We start from the raw sequence: 24,459 nt of genomic DNA, 5'->3' as shown, positions 1-24,459 counted from the left end.
CACTGATTGGGGCACTCTCTGCTTTTACAGCTGTATGTAGCATGTGTTCTTTTTCTCTGGTTGAGAGATTTAAGGTGGAAGATGAGAGGAGGGCTGATGTGTGGTGTTCTTTAGGATTTGATTGCTCTGTTTTTATGTGGGATGAGAGTAGTGGATGAAGTATTGGTGGGTGGTGAAGTTGCCTTGGAGGTTTACTGGGAAAGGCAGTGAATTCTGAGTTCTGACTTGCACCAACAAGGTGAAAAGCAGCATCTGTTGTTATGTGGACAGTAACTGAATGGATTTGTAGTTGGTGATTCTGGGGTACTCTTCCTTAACCAATGTTATTAAATTACATCTATGAGTGATCAAGGCTTCTGTGTATGTGGGACTGCAGTGGGGGAATGCATGTGGTGAGTAGAACTAATGCCTTTGATAAGGTAAGGCAGAGAGTGGTTACTCTGCTTGTGTAAATAACGCTGCCTTCCTCTCCCTCTGCCCTTCTCCCTCTAACAAGGCAGGCCAGTATCAGCTATACCTGTTCCATTTCATATGGTGAAATGGATGACTGGGACAACAGTGATGAATTCATTCAGAAGCTGGATTTTTCCAGCTCTGGCGAAGAAAGTGAGGACAGAAGTGTACATGTGGAGGATGCCCTGAACTCCAGCCCCCCCCGGAGCTGTGAGTTCCAGAAGTGGCAAGGAAGCAGTCCTCTGCCAGCAAGCCCTCAGAGAAAGCTCAGTGAGATCTTCCTGAGCAGGACAAAAGCTTGGGTGAGTCCCAACCTGAAGACTTCGCCAGCTGTGAGCAAGAGCAGAGGTAATGCTGAGACACCGCTGCACATCACCTGGAAAAAGCTGCAGCTGTGTGACACCCCGTACACTCCCAAGGTAATGGCATGTATCAATCTGTGTCTGAGCAGGCAGGGGCTGCGGCATCACTGGGGCTTCACTGTGTGGGTGGTGAGGAGATCTGTTGCTAACTCTGTGGAAAGCATTTTTTTGTGTTACTGTTGTTAGCCTTCTACTCTTCCCTTAAAAACCTGGACCATGAGCTCCTTAGCTATGGTACGGTTATTATGTGGGTGTGAATAGAAACCTGTGTGTGGGAGCAAGTGTCTTGACTCTGTCCAAGCTGTTGTTAAAACCAGTCAGTTGGTGTTGGGCCAGTCTGACCCAAAAAAAAAAAAGAGGCAACCATGTGCCTTGGCTGCCTGTGCACCCCTCACACTCTGCTCGGGGAGTGGATGTCTGTAGCATCTCTGTAGGAAGCGCACACTGTGCTCCTGGAGGGATAAATGCATCTCTCTTCAAGGAACTCCTCATTCCATGGGGAGCTTGGAGACAGGCAGCTGCCCTGACTGCGCTGTTCAGTGCATTTCTGGATGAAAGTGGGTTTTCTGTTGACAAAGAAAGTTGGAAATCGTGTTGTGGCTGGGGCATGCTCTGTCTGGCAAGTCCGGATTGCTTGCAACCAGCTTGTTGTCCTGTGATGCTGATTCTTTTTGTGTGAAACTGAGTTGCTTGGTGAACTTGGGGAAAGCAGGACTTTGTTCTCAGGACAGCAAATTCCCTGTGGAAGGAGTAAAAAGTCAATGTGTGCTTGTGAAGGAAGGTTAGCCTGTCTTCCTCTGCATCACTGTCCTAAAATGTAACTTAACTACTGAGCTAGTTTCTTGGAAGAATGGTCCTAGCCCCTATTTTCTGTGGAACTTCTTGCATAGAATATAATACACCTGGTTTTTGTCTTCTGTAAGCACAAATGGAGACTTGGAGTCAGCTTCTCTGTTCCTAGATAACTTCTGTTGTGCGCACTGGCTTCTAGCATTCATGACTTGTAGTGAAACGTAGCTCTTTCAGGCTTCTCTCAAAATTCCTGCTCTATTGATAAATTGGTTGCTCCATTGCTTAAGTGGGACACACAAGATCAGTCCCTTTAGTACTTCTGATCTAGGATTTGATTTCTGTCCCCATCCAGAAACCTGATTATGTGGTAAGAAGTGTGGTCCTATGGCCACATATGACCAATGATGTAGCCATAGTTACTGCTGCCTGCTGCTCTCTAGGGTAAAGTGACTGTAAATGGCTGCACCCCCAATAAGCCTTTATAAAAAATCTCCCTCAATCTCATCCCAAAATAGGTGAGAGGTCTAGAATCTCTTCCAGACCAGATGGGCTACTGGTAGTACAGGGTGATTTCTGTGTGTGCTCTTGTGAAGGTGGTGTGTTGGCTGGATGCTTCAAACATGATCCCTGTGGTTTTGTCACCTTATAGCCCATGAGAAGCAATTGCACTAAACCAACAATTTATTTTCCCGTGCTGTCTTCTGGGAGAAAAGTCTTGATTTCCAAGTGTGCTGCAAAAGGTGGGCACAAAAGGGCCTAAATCTGCTTATAAGTGTGGTTGTGAGCATTGGCCTTAGAACACTTGAAGGTGAGAGAAAGGGTAGGAGGGCAGAGCCACATGTAACTGCAGACAGGTGGGCACCAGAGCCCCAGCTAGGATGCATGGCAGAGGAGGTAAATGTTTGTATTTTTTTGGACTTGCCCAGTCTCAGAACAGATTGCTAGAGCTAGTTATGGTAGCTGCCTAACTTACCCTGTATGGCAGCAGCTACTCTCAGATGATGTTGCAGGAGACAAGTCTGCTTGATTATGAAATAAAGCCCTAGTAGAGCAGATGAGAATTGCATGCATGCAATGGTATTTTAGATCCCTTTCTTGACTTGTGCCTATACTAGAACATAGCCACAAACCTACAGAGCTTCTAGGCTACTAGGTAAATTGGGCTGGGTCGTATACTGCTTTTGATACATTGATACACAGAAATTTTTGATCCAAGAACAAGGGAATGCAGACTAGAGCTTGAGACAGTGATCAAGAAGCACTTCCAGGATCACAGTAAACCAGTTGCTGAACTTCCAAGTATGGTCTAGAAATAGAGGGCTGTCCTAGAAGTAGCTATGTCCATAAGCACAGCATCGATTAGGTGGAAGCAGGATACTGGCTGCAGTTCTGGATTTTTTTTGTCTCCAAAAACTTTCAAGAGAAGGGAGGAACTCTAGATATGATCCTGGAGCCATGTCTTCACTCACAAGAGTGAGACCACTGTTGATCAAAAAGATATAGAAGTATCTTTATGTTCATGACAGGAAGAGTTCTGGGCTCTTGAAGGGCTTTTAGCTAGAAGAAAGAGATGTTAAAAAACACTTTATAACTTACAGCACTCTCTTGAAGCTGAAACAAGTCAAATTCAAACTAAAAAAACCAAACTTATATTTAAAAAAGCTGACAGTTACTGAAGGGATCAGATTACTGTCATCATGGAAAGTGGATCTTTCCCTTCAGATCAAGACTGGGTGCTTCTCTGAAGTTATGCTTTACTCAGCCCAAGGCTTTGGGCTGCTTGGTGAAGCCCAGTGGCCTGTTTTCTGTGGGAAGGTGGATTAGAAGATCTGGAGGTTCCTTATGAACTTGATTTCTGAAAATTTAATTTTTCTTCAAGGGGAACTGTTTCCTGATCATTTTGCCAGTAGCTCTATAAAAATATTTCTATGAACTTCCCCTATTCTAATGCTGCTTATTGCTGAGGAACCGAAAGGGAAATCTGGTGATGTCCCATCTTGTCTTTCTGACAAACCTGTCCTGACCAAACTGATACAACAGTCCAGGTGCGACAGAACTGGATCTTCCCTGTTAATGCAACTGATGATGCAATTTCTGCAGCTCTGTAGGTGGGGAAAGATGAGTGTCTGGCTTCTCTTGTGCTTCCCAAAATGGCTCTGCAGGCCTCACCAAAGTGAGGAGGGTATAGAGGCTGAAAGGGCTTAGTGAAGAATGTAACACTTTGTTGAAGGAGAAGAAAACTGCCAGGATTAAATTAAGTATTCAGGGTTTAAACGATTCCGCTATCCTGAGGAAGAAAGCTGAGTTTTCCTTGATTTGCAGGAGAGCAGATATTTTATTCTGACATAGAAACAACAAAACATTTTGCTGGTTTATCTGCCACTTTTTTTTTTTTCCCCTGCAATACAGAGCCTGTTATCAAAGGCAGCTTTTCCTTCATATGAGACAAAGGTCCCACCTAAAGGCTTCCGACATCTGAGATTTACTCCCAGTGCTGACTCCGATGACTCTACTCAAGCCTCTCTCGTCAACATTAATCCCTTTACACCAGAGTCGTATCGACAAATGCTCTTTCTTCCTAATGGCAAGCGGAAGACCAGAGGAGAGCTGTAAGTGAACTTCTCTTAAATAACAGGTGGGAAGGAGGCTGTTTGAAGGAGATAAGTAATGATGGAGAGGTTTAGTATCTGGACTTATTTGTTAATGGTGAATCATTCACTTCCGTACCATTCATTGATGCAGAGCAAACATTAGCAGACATATGAAAGTAACAGAAATATAAATAAGATAAATCATTTCCGTTCCTTTAGAAATGTAAGTAGGGGATCACCAGGTAACTTCAGTGCTGTGGCTGTAGGAGAAAACTGCTCCTCTTTCTTGACCATGAGTAGAGTGGAGCTTGATTCAGTTATGCATATACCGAAACCTTGAAAGAAATTAGGTGTGTGTTTGCATGTAATCCAGCTTTTAAGATAGGTGCAGGCTACTGCCGACCTGCAGTTCCACATCTGGTCTGGGTTAACCAAGACACAAATGTAGTCAAATACTTGTGTGCTACAATGATGATCAGCTTCTTTCATAGCCCCAACTGTAACAGATGCTCAGTTGGGATTCCCCTTAAAAAGCACACAGGGTAGTGCTCTCCTAGACTAGGAGCTTGTTGTATGAGGTCATCTCCCATCTACCTTTGCTAGTAGTAAGGTGGACAGGAGAATGATGCCCCTGAAGGATACTACTCTGTCCTGTGGGCACTGCTGAAGTGGAGGCTTTCTAAATGGAAACAAAGACTTTCTAGTCTGGGACTACAGTCTTTAAGACCTCAACTAGAAACTCTTTGTGTATTTACACTCTACAAAATATATCCTTAATTGAATCATGAAGCCAGGTTTGGGGATTCTTTTGAAAAATGTTTTCATTTCAAATCTCGGTTGGGTTGTTGCCCTGAAATGATACATCCAGACTTTCCTAAACTTCTGTTATAGGAGGGACCCTGATCCAAGAAACCAGATAAAACAGGAGCTACCTACAAAGGTGAGTATCTATGTATTTACCCCCACAGAGAGGATAAGATACTTGTAAATATTTGGTGCTTGATGAAATTTATTTTGCTATTGGAGTATAAATCATGTCATCATGACAAAGGATGAATGCCCATGACAGAATAATTCCAAGCTGAATGTTTTATGTTAACATTTGTTTGAGACAAAAAAACTCTTAAATGATTCCTGTCTCTAAAGGAAACTTGTACTAAAGCAGATCTGAAACTTTGACAACTAATCCTAAAACATACTGATTTTGGTCAGGAGGTCTTTCTAGGAAATAATATAATTTGAGTTCTTCAGGGGGAACTGTATTACTGTAGTATCGAGTTACCACAAGTGCTGACCTTTGTGGTCTGAAAAACAGCAGGTGTATTGTTGTTCCTATGAATCAGTGCACTGAGCACCTCTGGATGTGAATGGAACATGGCTTCTATATTGCAAATAATACATGGACCTTTGCTGCAAAAACACAAAGACTGAGCTGAACAGTTCTGACATGGATAAGTACTGAGGGCTGAGTTTCAGTCACAAATGTCACAATGGTGAACTTTTGAAGCAAGGCAGCAAATTCTGTACTATCCCTCAGTAGAAAAATGTCCAGCTGGAGGAGGGGGGGTGCCTGTGTGCCTTGGGGTCCAAGAGAAGACCCCACCACAGCTTATGTAGCTACAGGACAGCAAATGCAGAACCAAGTTCTCTTGCTGTTGCTGCTAAACCTCAGTGGTGGGTTGTGTTGGCCTGGCTGCACAGGGCAGGGGACAAGGTGTCATGTACCCCCAGCTGCACTGGTAGGACTGGGCAGCTGGTATGGGAACCCATATCCTGCAGTCACCTTCCTCCTTCACAGTTTTATCTGGGGGGAAAGCTACTCATTCAGCTGGCTTCTGGAAGGCAAGCCAAGTCTGAACTAAATATGTGTTCAGATGAGATAACAAAAAATTCTCAGTTTTCCTGAGCAGCCCCTTGAAAGAAGTATCTGTCTTGTGCAGGTAGAGAGAATTTTGTTCACTGTAATTGTGAAGTAATCAGGCTTACTGGAAGAATAATGGTACCCTCTAGCTGAGAAGACCGGCATTGCATGGTCTCCATGGAAAAACTACAGCTGTGTAATTAATGTGGTACCAGGTAACATCCGAGGCTACAATTATAATTTTCCTAAAAAAACCCAAAAGCCTCAACTTGTGACTTGCTGAATTATTATTCTGCTTGAGTGCTGATTAGAATAAGCACATAATATAGCTATAAAATCGTGTACTAGGAGGTATCTTTGTTCCCTGAGCTGTGAAGATGCTGTAAAATATAGCTGCCTTATGAAATGCAACCTGTTGCAACGGGCTGATATTTCACATGGGCCATATCTTATTGGCTGTGAGGTCCAGCTCCTTGCCTCCGCCCTTTAAGGTCATATACCATATACTAGCATCAATCTCAATGGTGGTTATGTGGAAACCACTGTGCAACATGAACCACTGTCCCTCTAAGGGATGCAGAAGGATGATGAAAAATCACTTGGTTCACTCTGTTCACTTCATGCTCCACTGCTTATCTCTTTTTATCTCCCCTGCAAGCAGACATCACTTGACAAGCAGTGCCAGCAGCTCCTATTTCCCTAGTTACCATTACTGTAGCAATGATGATGTTGCAGCTGTTCTTCAGGCTTCCAGCCCTTTGTTGAAAAGTGGCTCCTGGTGAGAAATCACTGAGAATACAAACAGATACACTGGGACCTGCTAATCTGCTGTTAGTCAACAGCTGGTGCCTCAAACCTGACGACAGCCTGAACTGATGCAGAACGTCCTTGCTGCAGGCAACCTTAGCTGCCAGGATAAAGCAGCTCTTAAGCCAACACACCAAGCTTCTCTCCCAACCTCAAAATAAGCAATAGCTCTTATTTAAACACAAGCTCAGTACATGAGTGTGGCTAATTCAGAGGTACTGGAATTCCACCTACCAAGGCTGGTGGCACGTCTTCTCGAGTCTGCAGTAGCTGGGCAAAAGACAAGTATTTTCTTGTTGCCTGCTGTTGATCCCGGACTCCATCGGCCAGGAGTCTAGGAAATGGGCAGGGCTGCCAAAAGAAGAGATGTGATGGTAGTAACCCAAGGAGGTTTAGGCACATACAGCCAACTAGACTACAGTTCTCCTTAGCTGTGATTTCTACCTCTATGGCTAGCAAGTCATGATTTAAAAAAAATAAAATCTTGGCCAAGTCAGACCAAGATGGCCTTAGAGATGCTCTGCTTTTTCTGACCACCTAAGTGGAAGGTAGTGTTTCAAGAAGAACTGACCATGTACCTGCATGTGTGCCTGGATGAATGTCCAGGGTGGGAGAAAGGAGCAACATGGGTGCTCTGTGAGAGCAAGTGCTACACAGCTCTAAAAACATGGTGGATGTCATTACCTAAGTCTTTCGACTCATACTTGTGGGTTTTTTTGCTGTTTTTGTGACCTTGTAGAGATATCCTTTGAAAGAGAGCAACATGGTTTCCCGCTACAAGAAGGAGTTTCTGGAACTAGAAAAGATTGGTGTGGGGGAATTTGGCTCTGTCTACAAATGCATCAAACGCCTTGATGGCTGTGTTTATGCCATCAAACGCTCCAAGAGGCCCCTGGCAGGATCCTCAGATGAGTGAGTGTGCTAGCTAGAAACTGCCAGTTGAAATGATGGGCATGTTCTTGGGAGGTGTGATGGGGAAGGAGGGAGTGTGGATCTAAAGGTATCTGAGGGGTGGCATGAGCAAAAACTGGCTGCTGTTAAACTCCCAAATAACAGTTGGGAGAGTGGGGGAGTTACCACTTCAGGAATATTTAATATAAATGTCTGAGAAAGGGAAGAAGCTGCATGTATTGCAAAGTGAGATGACAGCTTACCTGAGCTCCTTGGGTTGATGCAGCCAGTCTCTTTAAAACAATAACTATCAAACAGGTTTTTTTTTTAATGTCCCTCCCTGCTGTACAGCCAGCACTGCTCACATCTGTATTGACCAGCTACTGTTGTCATGCATGCTGAAGCAGTCTTTGAAGCCGCCTTTGCATCTTTAACAAAAGGCTGGCTCAGCGATATTATTTTTTTTTGACAGCTGTTCAGCATATTTGAGCAAGGGCAGGTTTTGCTTCAGCAGCTATAAGAGCCAATCCACTAGCCAAAAAGTCAAGAGAAAGTCTTAAACACCTCTGCTTTCCCTTCCTCAAGCCAGGCTACAAAGCAGAGCTGCTCTCATGGTTCCAAGCAGGACCCTGGCACTCTGTCACTTCTTTTTTTCTGTGCTGGCTTCTCTAGGCAGCTAGCACTGCGCGAGGTTTATGCTCACGCTGTCCTCGGACACCACCCTCATGTTGTGCGCTACTACTCGGCATGGGCAGAGGACGATCACATGATTATCCAAAATGAACACTGCAATGGTAAGAGCTGTGACCATGTTAAAGGCCAAGATCTCAGGATGGGTGCAGTTATCTTCTTTCCTACTTAAATATGGGACATTTTGGCTCACAACAAAGCAAACTGCACTGGGGTTACTGTTTCACAGAGCATCTAGTAAGGAGTCAATATTTAGACAAAGCTCTGAATGGTGCCAGTGTCTTACAAGTAGTGAATACCCTCCAATTCGTGGGGTTTTAAAACTGCTCTTCTGTGTTGGCTGGTCTGGAAAAGTATTCCCTGTGCTGATGCTTAGAGCTGTGTCTGGAACTGCCCAGGTAAAACCTGATAGTGACTCAAGAGCAGCAAACTGAAGTGGTGTCATGTATCTCAAAAACAAGCCCTTCTTAATGAAGGAGAGTAATTATTTGAATAATGGCTACCTGATTGAGATGAAGGCATCTTGGCTAGAATAAAGGGCTCAACAGCTGCAGAGGAACAGAGCTAAATCAGAGGTGCACTGTAAATGGGTAAACTGTAAATGGCCTGGTTTTTGGGAGACAATGGAAAAGACACCCATAGGTGTCTACCAGAGCTCTGCCAGAGGAGCTGAAGGGAAATATGTGGCTCTTATCTTTCAACTGCTCCTGCAGTCCTGGGGCTCAATGGTGAGTGGTGATAGTTGTTTGGAGTAATGACTTCAAATCTCCTGAAGGTAACCATGAAACATGGTGATCATTGCTGTAGTATTGATGCATTTCTTGCATTCTAGTGGATGAAATCTGAGACTAAAGGAGAAGTGGTGAAAAGAAGGCTGATGGGGAGAGAGGCTGTGGTATGTGCTAGTCCTGAAATAGCTGGAGCACCTTAATGGAAACCCACATAACTCTGTTTGTGTCAAATGTTACATTCTTCAATCAAAAAATCTGCTAGTGGAAGCTTAATTTCCTTGCTTCAACATTCATATGCCTGCTTTCTGCCTCTTAGTGTGGGAAAAGTATTTAACTTTTCCACTGCTCACTTTGTGGCAGCAGCAGCAGTGTCACTACCAGGACAGCCCTCCTGGTGTTGTAGGTAGACCTGCAGTTGCTCAGTCCTTGGCAAGCAGGAGGCAAAGGTGCTCTGAGGCTGAAGCCAAATGGTGGTGTCCAAGTTTGATCACCAGAGCACATGTAGCTGGTGTTGGCGGGGTTTGTCACTAGCAAGTTTGCAGGTGCTCTAGGCAATAGTTTCTACGAAGCTCTTTAAAACATGCTGTTCCATAAAATCTTTGTCAGGTCTCAGACTGACTGTTTTCACCTAGGTGGGAGTCTCCAAGACATGCTGCTTGAAAATGCGAAGCTTGGCCAGTATTTCCCAGAAGCAGAGCTGAAAGAAATGTTGTTACAAGTCTCCATGGGGCTAAAATATATCCACAACTCTGGCCTTGTGCACCTGGATATCAAACCTAGTAAGTATAGTGCTGTCCCTTGAGGGTCCTCCAAGTGACCCTGCAGGGGTAGGATCTGTAAAATGTCCTTCGGACTGGACTTATTTATAGTGCTTCAAAGGAAAAAGGATCTTGCCCTAAAAGGTGAATGTCTTGTGTTTGTGTTTTGGTGTGTTGTGGTGGTTGTTTTTTTTTTTTCCTAATCTTGCCACTACTGCTCTATAACTGAGCTTTCTCTGGTAGTTGGCAGCATTTTACTTCTGTTTCCTGATCCTCATAATCCTTGCTCATGGGAATCATTTTCATACTGGTGGAGCAAGTAGGGCTGCTAATGAAGACAGGGACTTCCTTATTTGCTGCTGTCTTGTTGCACAACACTTGACCTTTGAATGTGAGAGCTGGAGTGAAAAGTGAATATTTATTGTACTTCCCCTGAGGGATTAAGTTCCTGTAAAAAGTAGTAACAAGCTTTCCTCTGTGCAGCTGAGGATGGGCACCTCCAGGGATATGGTCTCCCCCATAGCCACATAATTATGTCCTTATAGTGGAGATCCTCTCTCCTGCTGAAATCACTGCTTCTAGCTTGGGGAGCAGAGGGAGGGGCAGAAAAGTTGATTGCACTGGGATATTTTATGCACAAGATACAGCTGTCTTCTGTCAGCTGTATTGCTGAACATGTAAACTGGGCAGAAAACGGATTAACAGGTGGGAAGCATGTGCAGAATTTCTCTGGCTGCAAAGCTCAACTAGCTTGACAGGTGAGATTTCTACAAAGCTGTCAAGCTGCTGCAGTCTGGCTACTGATATCACACTCCTGCTAAACTTCCCTGTCTTGCAGGTAATATCTTCATCTGTCACAAGCTGGCAGTTGCAGGCCCTGCTGAGCAGGAAGACAGTGACAGTGACGATGAATTTTCTTCTGGTGTGGTGTATAAGATTGGTAGGTTTTAGCCCACTTTACAACTAGCTTAAGATTAGGGCTGCTAATTACTGGTTATTATTGCTCTGGCTGGCTGAAGAGACCTATGTACAAAACTGGTGACATAGTCCTGAATACCTCTGCTACTTACCAGAAGTATTTCCTCTAAGAAGATAAGTCCTAGAAAACTCATGTGCTTGTTTCCAAGCCCAGATTCCTGAGTAGGAACAAGTTTGCTCTCACTCAGCATTTCCTGATTGCTCTGTTGGTACCTATAAAATGCAGGCTTTTATTGATGGGGGCGATCTATATCAGCTTGCTCCATTAGTTGCTCATTCTTTGTCTCAGGTGACCTTGGCCATGTGACATCAATAACAAACCCCCAGGTGGAGGAAGGAGACAGACGGTTTTTGGCCAATGAGATTTTGCAAGAGGTACAGCCACTGGTGGGGCAGTGGGAGAACAGGGTGGTGAGCAAGTGGGAGGAGATCAGCTGTTGTGAAATCATTAGTCTGGCATATTCCTTGCCCCATCTCCTCTTTCTTGTGTCTGGTCTGGCTGTGACCTTGGCACAATTAACACTTCATTAAGAATAGTATAGGTTTAGGTCTTGTTATGTAGATGTTTAACACACTTCATAAGTAACTTTATCATCAGATTATTGCAATTATTCTACCTCTGAAGGATGAATGGGACAAAACCTTTATCAGTTTGGAGACACTTCATTTACTCACCTGGCTGAAGTTAAACTGGTGGATGTGATTACTGAGGAATACATGCACCCAGACAAATGCCTTGTAGAACAAGCACTGATCAGGCAGCAGGGAGAGGTGGGAGGCACAACACACCTCTTAAATTGACTGCAGTTTTGCCACTCTGGCCAATGAACAAAAAGGGTATGTACCAACCAGCTTGGATGTGTTCATCACCTCAGGTATTTAAGTGACAGTATCTTCTTGTGCTGCAAGTGGATTTAGGAGCCTTGAGTTTGAGTTGGGCATGGCTAGTTTATTGCCTTGTGGTGAAGGCTGCAGGCACATATTTGTTGGGCTGTCCTCTGGATTTGCTGCAGTGATCCTAATGTGGGCTGCAACCTCCTCAGGACTGGGTGAAAGCTGAAGTGCTGTTAGTTATCAGTACTATCTGCTGTCAATGTCTTTATCCTAAAGAGGAGAAAACAGCTTACTGGGATGGTGAAGGCAGTGTTCTACATGTACTTGTTTGGCTGTTTCTTTTTCAGCAGGTATCCCAACCCACCTTTGTTCAATATAACAAGACACTCCCTTTCTATAATGGTTTATCTTCTCTCCGCAGCAATACTGCTATTTGCCCAAGGCAGACATCTTTGCCCTGGCACTCACAGTAGCTCTAGCAGCTGGCACAGCACCGCTGCCTCACAACGGGGCCATGTGGCACCACATCCGCAAAGGCAATATCCCACCCATCCCACAGAAGCTTCCTCATAGCTTTCTTGAGCTCCTTAAGGTGAGGAAGTAGTCATGATGGAATGGAGGTTTTTCCAGTTGGCCTATGACAGAGGGAGTATTAAATCCTGAATTCCTTTGCCTTCTAGCTCATGATCCATCCTGACCCAGTGGAAAGACCTTCTGCCACAGCTCTTACTAAACATCCAGTTCTCTGTCCTTCACGTGGAAAAGCTGTGCAGCTCCAGAAGCAGCTAAATGTGGAGAAGTGCAAGACAGCCATGCTGGAAAGGTAGGGCTGGCTTGGACATGAAGGGGATGAGACATGGGTGCCACAAGTGGTCACCAGGTTTGAATGTAGGGTGGTAGTGTTGGGACATCCAATGTGCAGAAGTACCCAGTCAGCTCCTCTGCCTGGAGCTGGGAGCATGACAGGGCTGTAGCAGGGACTTGTAGTGCCCAAGCAGCTGTGGTTCACCTCTGGCTTTGAGGAGCTGGCTCAATTAGAGCAGTGAACTTGCACGCTTACTGCAAACACTGGTGATGGAAAGTACTGATACAATGTGCAGCTGGTGGGCAGATGAGGAATTGATACTGCACTGAGGCAGTGGTCTAGCACAGAAGGAAGAGAAGTATCAGGTGGTGGCAGTTATCCTCTTTCCCCTTGCTTGCTCTCACTGCTGTTGGCAGTAACACTTTGAGGTGCGGGGATCTCGGAACTGTTCCACCACCCCTCTTAGTGCAAGAGTCAGCTGGGAAATAGCTCCATGTAGACAGGACAGCACATGCTCTGGTAGAGCAGCAAGCATCAGGGGGGAAAAAAGGCAGTGGAAAATAAGCATGTGCCTTTATTAGGTATTTTTGCTGTATGAGTGGCACTGATCCAGGCTCCACCATGACAAATATCTGAAACAATGGGAGAAAAACTGAGCTACTGGTGTCAGTCTAGGTGTTTGCTGACCTGATGTGTAGCTTTCTTTGGTAAACCTTCAAAGCTGATCTGGTCTCAAGTAGAAACTCTAGAGAAATGCACAGTAATCTTCACATCACCATCTGAGGTGAAAAGTCACTGCTCTCCAGCAATGCTGGAGTACTGATGTAACCCTCTTGTGCAAGATTGTTCATAGTTTTCTTCTGTAGCTCATGGGGATTCATGCACAATGTGGTTTTCTTCCTGTCCTCTTCTTTCCATCTCCCCCCTGCAGGGAACTTAAAGCAGCTCGCCTTGCCCAGACCCTCATGAAGGACCAGCCCTTAGGAAGTGCCAAGTTGCAAGAGTCTGAAACCTCTTCTAAGCAGAACAGCAAGCGCCTGGTGGGAGGGAAGAGCTGTCGCTCATTTAGCTTTACTTTGGGTTACTGAACTTCTGTGTTGTCCAAAAAGCTCTGGCTGCTGAATGGCCCTGTGAAAGTAGAGGGCCTGCACAGACCAATGCCCCATATTCTCTCTCCCTGTTGTGGTTTTTGGTTCCCTCATTAGTTACAATGAGATGCTGGCTGAGGGAAGAATGACTATCTTAAAGTGTCAGATCATGGGATTTAAGGTTCTTGTCCTCAGTCTTCTACCTGTTTTATTTCTTGTGTAACTGGTCCTGTTCTAGACTAAGTTTGCCATACAAGGGAAAAGATGGCATTTCCTCTACTCGCTGCCTTCTTTTAGTTGGGCCTTATTATTGATGTTTTTGTAGTCTTAACCCTTTGGCCACCTGTGTGTCTTTGCAGGGGAGGTAGTGGCTGTACATAGAGATGGCATCTGGAGCTGGGTCCTCCGAGGAGTGAGGAGGTGGGGACTATAGTAGGCAGTTTTAACTACATGTCAGGAGACAGACTGGTTACATAGCAGTCCTGGTGGACTCAGGATGCCATTGGAGTGGCATTTCACTGAGGGGGGACAAAGTAAAAGGGACACTTTGAGTTAAACAAAGCCTTTCTTGTGGAAGTTGAAGGAAACTTTCAACTTCCAGCAACGAGCACAAAGTCACGTAACTGATTAATCTATCACAGACTAGTCCCTGATACTTAGTTTTATGTTGTTTGGCAAGGACTCCTCACTGAAATTGGGGTAAACACCTGTGGTGAGCTGTTAGGTGGGCCTGTGCCTGCTGCCCTTGCACCTTGCTGGTGCAGCCGCCTGCGAACTGTTTCCTGTCAGCAAAGGTGAGGCAAATCGGAAGAGGCTCTTTAGGCTTTTTGTCAGGAGTGTTTTTGAGTTGCCCATGTACAGTGTGTATATATTTAACATTTATTAATGTAACTTTTGTAGTCCTTGCCAGATGTACGGCTGTGGTAGTTGGATCGAACGGTGCATTGTTATGAGGGAGAGTGTAATGTTGGTAACTCGGTTATTTTCAGGTTTTACTGAAGTTTGGTTTTAAGTGTTGGACAGTGCTGGCTTTTAAACTGTTACAGCCTATCTTTTTAAGAAGCAGAACGTGCCAATAAAGATTTTAATCCTTTTACCTACGACGGAGTGACTTTTTTTTTTTTTTTTTTTTGGTCCCATTCCCCGCCAGCCGGGCGCTCCCAGGCCCCCCGCAGGCGCCAGGGTGGCTCTGGGCCGGCGCTGCCCGCGGGAGGACCCTCCCAGCCGGCACAAGCTCTGCCCGGCCCGCCCTGCGCTGCCCCCTCCCGCCGCTCGGGTCTCCGCAGGACCGCTGCGGGATGGGGGGGGGGGGGGAGGGGGACATGGTCGCGTTTCCGCCCGGACCCTCTTTGCGCAGGATCCGTGGCGTCCCTTCCGTTTCCGGCCGTCTGCGGGGCCGAGGTGCGGGCGGTGTGGCCGGGGGTATCGGGGGCGGGACGCGGCTCCCTCCGGCGCTGCTTCAGCCCTGCTTTTTCCCTCCGCAGGCGCGGCGGCGGCATGTTGCGGCGACCGGCGTGGCAGGTAGGGCTGGGGGGGAGGGCGGGGGCGCCGGGTGACGGTTTAACGGTTCCGCGAGGCGGCGCGCGGGCCGGGGCCGCCGCCTCCCGGGCCGTGGGGTCGGGCTGCGGCCCCGGCGGGAGTTCGGCCCTGACCGCACGTCCCCAAGGGGCCTCGTCGCTCATGCCAGAAATCTCCCCGTCTGGGGAGGGGTCGGCGGCGAGGAGAAGCAGCTCCTGCCCTTTCTCAGCCCCGCGGTGGGGCTCGTAATAACTTTCTTTTCACAGCAGCTGGTTTTACCTGCTGCCGTCAGTTGTGGGGGTAGCTGGGGGTCCCGAACCTGCGCCTCCCGGCAGGGAAGCCACTCATCTCCGCAGCCAGGGGCTGGGGGAGAGCTCTGCCACCTGCCAGCGGCTTTTCCGGCACCAACCAGCTGTAGATGCTGCCGCATTTACCGCGGCACTGAAAACCTGATGTATTACAAGGTCTGCCTTGTGCACAGAACGAGTCTTCAATTATTTGCATATACATCAGCGAACCATACAGGCATACCAATGAACTTTCGCTTTGCAAGCTGCATTTCCTCTGGTTTAGCTCCTCTGTTCAACGCAAGACTGTCAGTCTTGACTTCCCTTAAGTTTTGCAGTCACTTGTTATAGGAGGTGAGCTTTCTTCAGTTGCCGTGCATGGGCCTGTTGCAGAGGTGTTCCTGGGCTTCTCTCCTCCTTTCTTCTAGGATGTGATATTTGTCAGCTTCAAGTCGGTTTGTTTTCTTTTTCTTGCTTGTGTTTAGCTGCAGCACTCAGCTTTTTGTGACCTTGATTTGCTGCTTGCTTGGGAATGAGGGGTTATCAGTGCATCATGGTGGTGAATAGATGTACATTTTGGACACATCATGTTAGTCTCTGAAGTGAAGAAGAAAGTTGATGAAACTGTCAAAACTGTGTTTCCGAAACCTGAAGCCTATCAGACTAAACATCCCCCTGACTTCAAACCCACCCCCCACTTCTGTTATGTATTACAGGAAAGCGGTAGTTACTGCATGTCTCAAAAATAATTGTTGAAAATGTACCTTTGGGCCATCTTTTCCCTTGGCAGCTTTTTAACCCCAGTTTAGCAAGTTATTCTTTCAGTAATCCTGTTGACTTCGTTTAGCTGAACAGATCTTCCCTCAGTTACCCCCGTAAGTCACTGGAAAAGAACATACTTGGAAAACCTCTGTAAGCATTCAAAAAATGAGGTCTAAAAGCGTGTGAATACTATTGATACTCTATGTCTTGGAAACTAATATCTCTGTTCCTACAGGTGCTTCGCCAGTTTGTAAGACATGAGTCTGAAACAGTTGGCTCATTGGTACTGGAAAGATGTAAGTAGCTCCTGAGGTGCAACTTAGCTGTTACTTTTTGTGGTTTTTATCTCAGTTGTACAATGGCTGAAATATGCCAAGAGAGAGACAGATAGAAATGATAGCTCCTGAATGCAGTAACTAGGAATGTGTATAGTTCCTGTACGCTGTTATCATATTTCCTAATACCTGCCTTTAGGTGTCTCGTGCTTATTTGTGAAACTCTCATGTACCTGGGGGACTTGTTTGGGTGCCGGTGCCCTGGCAAGGTTTGGTCCAGGTGTACACTTCAGACTTTACCGTTCAGTTCACATGCTCATTGTGCAGGAGTGATGCTTCCCTGACCTCCTTCTGTTGTCCTTGAACGAGGAAAAGGAATAAATTGTGTCCACCTAATGTTGGTACCTGTCTAAAAAGTAGTGATCCTCTGATTCAGAGCATGGAGTGTAATAGTGCAACTTTGTTTTAAAGGTACTGTTTTATGGACAAAACAATATAATGATAAGGGTTTATCACAATGAAAAAACATAAATTCAGAATAGTCTCGTGACATATGGATGTGTCTGTGAAAAAGATAACAAAAGAACAGAAAGAATAAAGAACATTTAGCTTTCTAAATGAGCTTATTCAGTAGTGGTAACAAATAGAACAGGCACAATCAACCATCTGCAGGGCCTGAATAAGCCAAATGCCACAAGAGCTTAAAAAATGGTTTGGAGGTGCAGAAAGTCATTGTTCTGGCCCTTGGCAAAACCTGCTGACTTATGATTTGCCATGATTAGAACCATCATGATTCACCTGTGTATGTATTTACTCTCTCATGTTTCAGCCATGAATCGTGTTCAGTTACTTGGTCGGGTTGGACAGGACCCTATCATGAGGCAAGTGGAAGGAAAAAATCCCGTTACCATATTTTCTCTTGCAACCAATGAGATGTGGCGAACAGGGGATAGCGATGTAACCCAGGGAGGTGAGTCTGCAACGAGCAGTGTGCTTCCGCTGTGTTCCGAGGTCATGTTTGCATATGCAGTGGCACCACGCTTTGTCTTCAGGCTGCCATGTAAATCTCTCAGGTGCAGGGAAGTTTCTTTGAGGTCAGTAGAGATGCTGGTGTATTTGTGTGTCTTTTACTGATCCTCAGCAGCACGTACTGAACAGAGATCTGCATGTTAACCTTCCTCAGGAGGAGAGGAAAGAGCGTTAATTCAGCAGTTTTTCACTGTTGGGGTTGCCAGTGGTGTAGCAGCTTCCATACTCTTGTTGTATTCCAAGAGGAGAAAAAAAAAATGGTATATTTTCTCTTTGATTCTTCCATCAGTCTGCAGCTACAGATGTCTCTTGTTCTTTAACTTTTGCTCAATGTGGAGTGTGCAAGGGGAAAAAAATCTGATCTCTTAGTTTGAACTGTCCTTCTGCACAATATTTTCATTTGGACACAGGTGAGTGGAGCATTGAGTTTTAGTACAGAGTGGGAGATTGAGTTCTAGTATACTTCCATTTTCAAATAGCTTTTCATAATTTGAGAACACCAACATGTTGAAACTAACTTCTGAGGCTTACATCAGAAAGGGGATTTGGCATTCAACTTTGTTATTTTTATGTAACTTAGGTGATATCAGTCAGAAGACGACATGGCACAGGATCTCTGTATTCAGACCGGGCCTCAGGGATGTTACATATCAGTATGTGAAGAAGGGGTAAGTGAATAGCAAATGTGGTTGAGGATTTAATGCCTTAATAATTGATTGATGTAACAAATATAGTCAACAGGAGCTATACTAAGTGCCATAAAATAAGTTAGAAGACCAGCTACAAGCAACTGATGCAAAAGCCTGTGTATTCAGCATCAGATATAGAGGAGAAAACAGCAGTACCTTTCTCTGACCAGAACGACATTCTTAATTTTTTCAGTTCTCGGCTCTATGTTGAAGGGAAGATAGACTATGGTGAATATACAGATAAAAACAATGTGAGGCGTCAGGCCACGACAATTATAGCAGGTAAGGAACAACACACATTGCCCTACCTTGCCTTTTTAAAATGGAGAGGGGGTGGAGGGCCTTTGAACTAGAGCTTGGCTTGTCTTCAGCCTCAGTATCCACACTTGGGGATTTTGAGAGAACAAATGGGCTGTACTACTAGATGTCCTCTGGCACTGCTTGTGAAGAGACAAAAAATGAGAGCATATACATGCAAACTGTTGCATTGTTTGTTTGCACAAACCAGTTGGTGCAGGAGGTCCTGTGTGTTAAGAACACTGGCATGTAGTACTGCAGGTCAGGCAGTTTCCCTTTCTAAGCAAAGTTTGTTTAATAGCTTTGTTTTGGTTTTGCAGGGATTTTTTTTCTTCCTGTTTAAGACTGGAAGCTTCACCAACTTAAAATATGTTTCACAGAGGTTCTTAATGTGGGGATAACTTGATGGAGAATTTAGAAAGACCTCAGTCTGGTAGCCGGTAGTGGTAAGAAGAGCACAGAATGGGTAGGGACTAGACTTGTCCCTTGCATAGACACAATGAAGAAGCGGACTGGGAAACTCAACTCTTTGATTCAGCCCTTAAAGAGCATGTGCATTCTACATTTTTACTGTGGGTAGAGCACTAGCTTGTGGCCTTTGAGGGAGAACTAAGATAATTGGGTAGCAGAGCAAACATTTCTGTTACATAAGTATATCTAAAAAAACTGGGCCAGAGAAGAAGGAAAAGCGAACAACCAACCAACTGTGGTTCTGGGTCTTTCTGCTGTGCAGCCTCTTTAAAACAATAATAATCATACCTTCACATGAACAGTTCAGCTGGTGGTGCTGTAGGTTACTGTTTATAAATAGCTGGAGGGGAGAAGCAAGTCTGCCTTTTAAAATAGTTTTTATCCTAATGGTTTCTTCTTGGTGTTCAATATCCCCAGTCTCAAGATGCTCTAGAAATTACTGAGGCTTGATGAAATGCAAGTTTCCTGTAGTCCCATTGGGTGATGACATCGTAGTGCATATTGAAAACGACAAAACAAAAAGGAAATAAGCTGTAACTGATAGAGATCATAGTCAAAGAATTAAAGCATTATTTTAAAATGTTTCTGGTATCTTTGACTGTTCAGCAGCTTTTCATCAGGTTTAGCACACTTGCTTCACAGTATATATGGTTCCCTGAATTGTCAGCTTTCTGGGGAGATAGAGCAAGAGCCCTGTATTGGACACTGTTTTATTTTATGAACTATTCTATTCTGAAATGAATGTCTTTGCAGCTTATTTTAACACAAATAGGATGCACTTGTGGGTGTTTAGGCTTGCAACAAGGCAAAAAAATCCTGAAGATTAAATTTTCTTTATTTCTTTTCAGATAATGTGATTTTTCTGAGTGATGGTGGTATTAAAGAAAAGGTGTGAGGTCATTAGTGCTTGGATCCAGGCCACTTCATTCCTTTTTGTTTTACAGTGCTTCATAATTCTGTAATCATGTATAATGCTGTAGTTTCTTTAAAGAATAAATAAAATGTTTGATACCTATAGGGTATCTGTGTGTGTTCTGATTTGTTTTCCTGTGTGCTTTCTCTGTTCGTCATCATTTGGATTTCTTTCTTTTTTTGTTCGTTCTTAAAAGAAAAGGTAACCCAGGCACCTATATTAATTCTTGAGCTGATGAATATGTAAATGGAAGTCTCCCTTTGCGTCTTCAGCCATTTTCCAACCTTATATCCTTGGCCGCTTGAACAATCTCTCTTCTGTCTTGCGGGGCCTGACAGCCTCATCACCTCTCACTGTTAACATCCCTCCTCTGTTCTATAGGTGTCCTTTTTCCTTAACTAAGTCAATTAGACAACAAGTTTAAAGCAGACCCAGTGGCCTCAATGGGTGCTGAGCTTGACATTTCTCTTTCACAGACCTGGAGGAGGTTTCTCTGTGTTGGCCTTTGCCCCTCCACTGATTGTAGCATTTGATCAAATCAGTTGTTGTCTCTCACCAAACCCTGTGTTGGTCATGTGCTTAAATCTTCATTATTATGGCATTTGACATACGATGACTCCATGATGACATCAACATTCTCATCCCAGTGCCTTGTTAGGGTGCTATGCTTATGGTTTGCCATCAGGAGGAGCTGGAGGAATGTCCGCCTTGGTTGTTCCTTTTGAGAGGCCTGCACCGGTGTGTGAAAAACAGTCCTGGTCCAAGATTCTCAGTTAATGTGGGAGTGGCGTTTATTTTGTTTTAACTTTGTTTTGTTGTCAAAAAGACTGAGAATTATTAGTATGGCTAGTAAAAACAATGCACAACTAAAGGTGTTTCATTCTGTTGCATGGAGAAGTGGTGAAATTCCCACTGTAATACAATGTGATGTGAACAGGGAAAGAAAAACATTAGCAGTGACAATTTCCTGCCTTCAAAGCTGGTGGGATTCTGTATCTTGTCTCTCTCTGAGCCCAGTACAGAACATATTTGTAGTTTTCGCAGGTCTTCCTCACACAGAATGATCGTCTTGTTTATGCTTCTTTTTATGAGCATTGTCAGTAGTACTGAAAGCTTCAGTTCTTTCAGTTCAGCATTTGTTTCTGGTTGAAGTTAATGCTTCCACTAGTATCCTAGGCCCTGTCACTGGCATACTGAGGTGTTAGACATACTGGAAATGCTTAGCTTTTTTATCCACAAGAGATTGTGATTTCTTTTTAAATAGGAAGTTCTGACTTTAATTCCCATAACAACTACTTGTTCAGTCTGAGCCTGTTGTACTGCTGGGAGATGTTATGATGCTACACTTCTGTAGCAGTGATCTGAATACAGTTTGTGTCGGGTCCACACAAATTTTTCCTGTTAGCTGAAAGCTGGGGTTTGTCTTAAGCTTTCTTTGTGAGGCCTCGAGTGAATGCGCTAAGCCTCTGTTTGTTCTGTGGTTACCTCCTTTTCTGCACCCTGCTGTGGTGGAGCTCAGCACAGCTCATGACAGTGTCTGCTTTGGAGCCTGGGAACTGGCTTTCTGCTCCAAACTCTCAGTAGAAGTGGCAGCGATGATCCCTGTCACTGCTGCACCTGGAGTGGCCAGAACTGCCAGAACTCCCCTCAGTGACAGATGAATGGCTCATGCTAATCTCTGCCCCTGGCTCAGGATGGGGGCAGAGCTGAGTTAGCACAAATTATAGGATTAGATGCCAACAAAGAAAAATATTTGCTCAAGAATTTCAACTTTTCTTGCTTTTTCGGTCGTTCTATTTAAAGTTGCGAGCATGCTTTTAAAGATTGACCTCCTACAAAGACAACACATACCTACTTTGAGAACACACTGTTTGAAAAGCGATGCAGTATCTTGAGTGTTCATCACAACTTTGCAGTAGGGTAGATATTCACAAATGGCTGCGTTAGTAATAGATATAGTTACACCAAAAATAACCAGTGGCAAAGGTGTATTGCACGTTCAGCTCCTAAGTCTGCTTTGCTGATAGGGAGCAAAATTAATCTATAACTAGAGTGATTTTGCTTATGAGAAAATCAAGTGTGAAATTAGCATTCCTATAGCATCTGGCTTGGGGTTTTTTCATGGCTAGGTACTGGTTCTGTGAGGAAGTGTTAAAGAATGGAAGTGGTTCCTACTGAGTTGAACACGGTGATACCTTGTTTATAACTAGGCAATGAGTATTTTTCCACGCTGTCCCTTGTAACTGACATTCAACTTTTGCTTGTCCATGTTAACCTCTTGTGTAAACTGTATTCAGCAAACCCTGATTGCATACATCAACTGGGACATTTAGAAGTATTTGACCTTAACAAGGAGTTTATTTTATGTATTTATGGAGATAGATTGGAAAAGATAAAACATAGATATTATTTTGTTGTAAAATGACAGAGCATTTTAACCAAGTACTTGGAGTATTTCTTAACAGCGCTGAGACAGAGCTATTCTGGCCTGCAACGCAGTTCAATGCCACTCAGTTATTTCTGTCAGTCTGGTGTAAGGTGTAAGAAACCTCCTTCTTCTGTGCTTGTTTCTGTTTCATGTTTGATTCCTGTCCCAGCTCTGCTGGGAGGACTCACAGTGCCTGTGGGAGCCTGGTAAAAGCCCATGCAGAGAGGCCATGAATTGCAAAGGCAAGAAAGCTGAATTAGTGCTTTGAGAAATCCCTGGGTACAAGAAGTAGGAATATTTTAGAAAGGGAACTTGTGTTTCTGTCAGTGTACCAATTATGTGGTTTTAGTAGTAGGCTGTTTCCAGTACTGGCGATCCCACTTCTTTCATGAGTATTCATGTCAGTGAAGGAATATAATGCCAGGATTGTGGGAAGAAAAATTCTGTATTCTCAAGCACACCTTTTATTTTTAACTCTGAAATTTCTGTGGTGGAAGCCTTTTTGCCAAGTAGTGGGGCATGTCTGTACATACAAACTAAGATTTGGTGGCTGTTTTATCTCGGTGAGCTTTTCCACACAGCAGTGTGATTTACATCTCATTTATGCAAGAAATTTGATTTGTTAGTGCATTACCAGGTACTGGGTAGCACAAGTAATGTGTTTGCACATGACACACAAAGAAATAGACTTCCAGAGGGTTTCTACAGAGGCATCTTGTTGTGGGAAGTGTGTGTTACTGTGTGTGAGATTTATTTCTTCTGCTTGTTGCTTTATGTCCCAGTTAAAAAAATAAGCTCATTACCATACTCCTCCATTTCAGAACAATCTCCAGCAACTACTGTGATGAGAAACTGATTGCTTAGTCGTTCTTTGTGTTCTTAGTCCTGAAGATTGTGCCCTGTACTTTTTAAGAGGTGTTAAGTTTGTTGAAGAAGCCTTCTAGCTGTGGCCATTTTCTTTGGCTTTCAAGGGGTAAGATTTTTCATTTGTAGCTGGTCAAAACCCCAGCAATTGTTATCCTGTAGGCTCTGTTGCTATTTGTTCTTTTCTTGCTGGTTGACTTTTCAAACTTAGTTGAACAGAATGGCTGTAGAAAACGGATAGTTATCTTGATCCTGGTTGTCACAAGTTAGAAAAATGTCACTTGTAAATATTTAATGAGCCTTTGTGCAACTGACCTGATCGAGAACTGAGTAATGATGTGGTTGCAGGAGTTGTGGCTTCCATAACCCGGATCTGCAAGGAAAACAGAGCACCTTTCTTTTGCCCGGCATTTTGTGACGTTATTAGGCTTGTATTATTGATAGCTTTTTTTCTTTGATGCTTCAAGTGGTGTTTGTTTGGAGCTCTGCCTTAACAGCCTCCTCTTTCTTAGCTAGTTTGGTTTTTGTGGGGGTTTTCTATATGTTTTTTCCTGTGTGGGCTTTTTGCTCCTTGCAGAAAGGCAACAGAATGCTCAGTAAAAGAAAGCTGAGCTCTCCTCTCCTCTTGGTCCTATCTCTGCAGACAATAAACCTCCACCTTTTTATCTTCTTGTAGATTGTTGGTCAAGTTTTGCACTGTCCCCCTGTGCTGGAAAGTGAGTTCAAACACAGTTCAGAAGTCTGTCATGAGGAAATGTTGCTACACAAAAGAAGAAATCAAAATGCTCTCAGAATTAGATGTATTGGAACTTAAAAATACTGCTAAAGCTGCTTGAAGAGGAAAGTTACGAAACATGGAAAAAGAGCCTTTATTTTCAGCATGTTAGTAACTATTGAAATCTACACTTAAAAATCCTCCAAGCAATACAGGAAAAAGTTAAGAGGATAGTTGTGTCTGTATAATGTTCTTGCTGGTTTTGTGGTGCTTTCCACAGTGCCTGATTTCTGGTATAGTGTCAGTTTGTAACCAGCAACACATGACACATTAGACTGCTATCCTAGGTGTTGTATCAGGACACTGAATAATTAATATTCTCTGGCAAGGATTAATTTCCTCCGCTTTTATATTTTCCTTCTTGGTGCCCTGTACGTGCTGCCAATTTTTAGCAGAAACTTGTTAATACAGATTTATTTTCCCAAGAATAACTGGTGATGCAGCATGAAAACTTCTGTGTGGTCTGTATGCTGTTAGTTGCCACCATACAGGGTGGATTGGTCATATTTC

The 24,459-nt window shown here is 44.2% G+C and overlaps 1 protein-coding gene across 2 annotated transcripts; it reads left to right on the top strand.

The window, feature by feature from the left end:
* The first annotated feature begins 539 nt into the window (after positions 1–539).
* LOC135991847 (single-stranded DNA-binding protein, mitochondrial) lies at positions 540–20,004 on the top strand. Of its 2 annotated transcripts, XM_065640640.1 has the most exons (16): positions 540–872; positions 4,017–4,216; positions 5,090–5,138; positions 7,606–7,778; positions 8,430–8,551; positions 9,811–9,957; positions 10,775–10,876; positions 11,204–11,289; positions 12,170–12,340; positions 12,429–12,571; positions 15,126–15,162; positions 16,444–16,504; positions 17,313–17,453; positions 18,093–18,180; positions 18,395–18,483; positions 19,818–20,004. In XM_065640640.1, exons 1-16 carry the CDS (start codon positions 540–542, stop codon positions 19,862–19,864), a joined length of 1,989 nt encoding a protein of 662 aa, XP_065496712.1. In that variant the 3' UTR covers positions 19,865–20,004. The 2 variants fall into 2 exon arrangements, with proteins under 2 accessions (XP_065496712.1, XP_065496721.1); XM_065640649.1 differs by lacking the exons at positions 540–872; positions 4,017–4,216; positions 5,090–5,138; ... (5 more) ...; positions 12,170–12,340; positions 12,429–12,571 and adding an exon at positions 14,987–15,042.
* The last annotated feature ends 4,455 nt before the right edge of the window (positions 20,005–24,459 follow it).

This window comes from Caloenas nicobarica, chromosome 1, assembly GCF_036013445.1.
Source record: "Caloenas nicobarica isolate bCalNic1 chromosome 1, bCalNic1.hap1, whole genome shotgun sequence".
Classification (NCBI taxonomy): Eukaryota; Metazoa; Chordata; class Aves; order Columbiformes; family Columbidae; genus Caloenas; species Caloenas nicobarica.
This window is presented reverse-complemented; position numbering and strand designations above follow the sequence as displayed.

Coding starts and splice junctions, on each gene's coding strand:
- LOC135991847 (XM_065640640.1), top strand. CDS start 540: ATGGATGACTGGGACAACAGTGATGAATTCATTCAGAAGCTGGATTTT. Junction 5,139..7,605: donor AACAGGAGCTACCTACAAAG/GTGAGTATCTAT, acceptor GTGACCTTGTAG/AGATATCCTTTGAAAGAGAG. Junction 11,290..12,169: donor CCAATGAGATTTTGCAAGAG/GTACAGCCACTG, acceptor TTCTCTCCGCAG/CAATACTGCTATTTGCCCAA.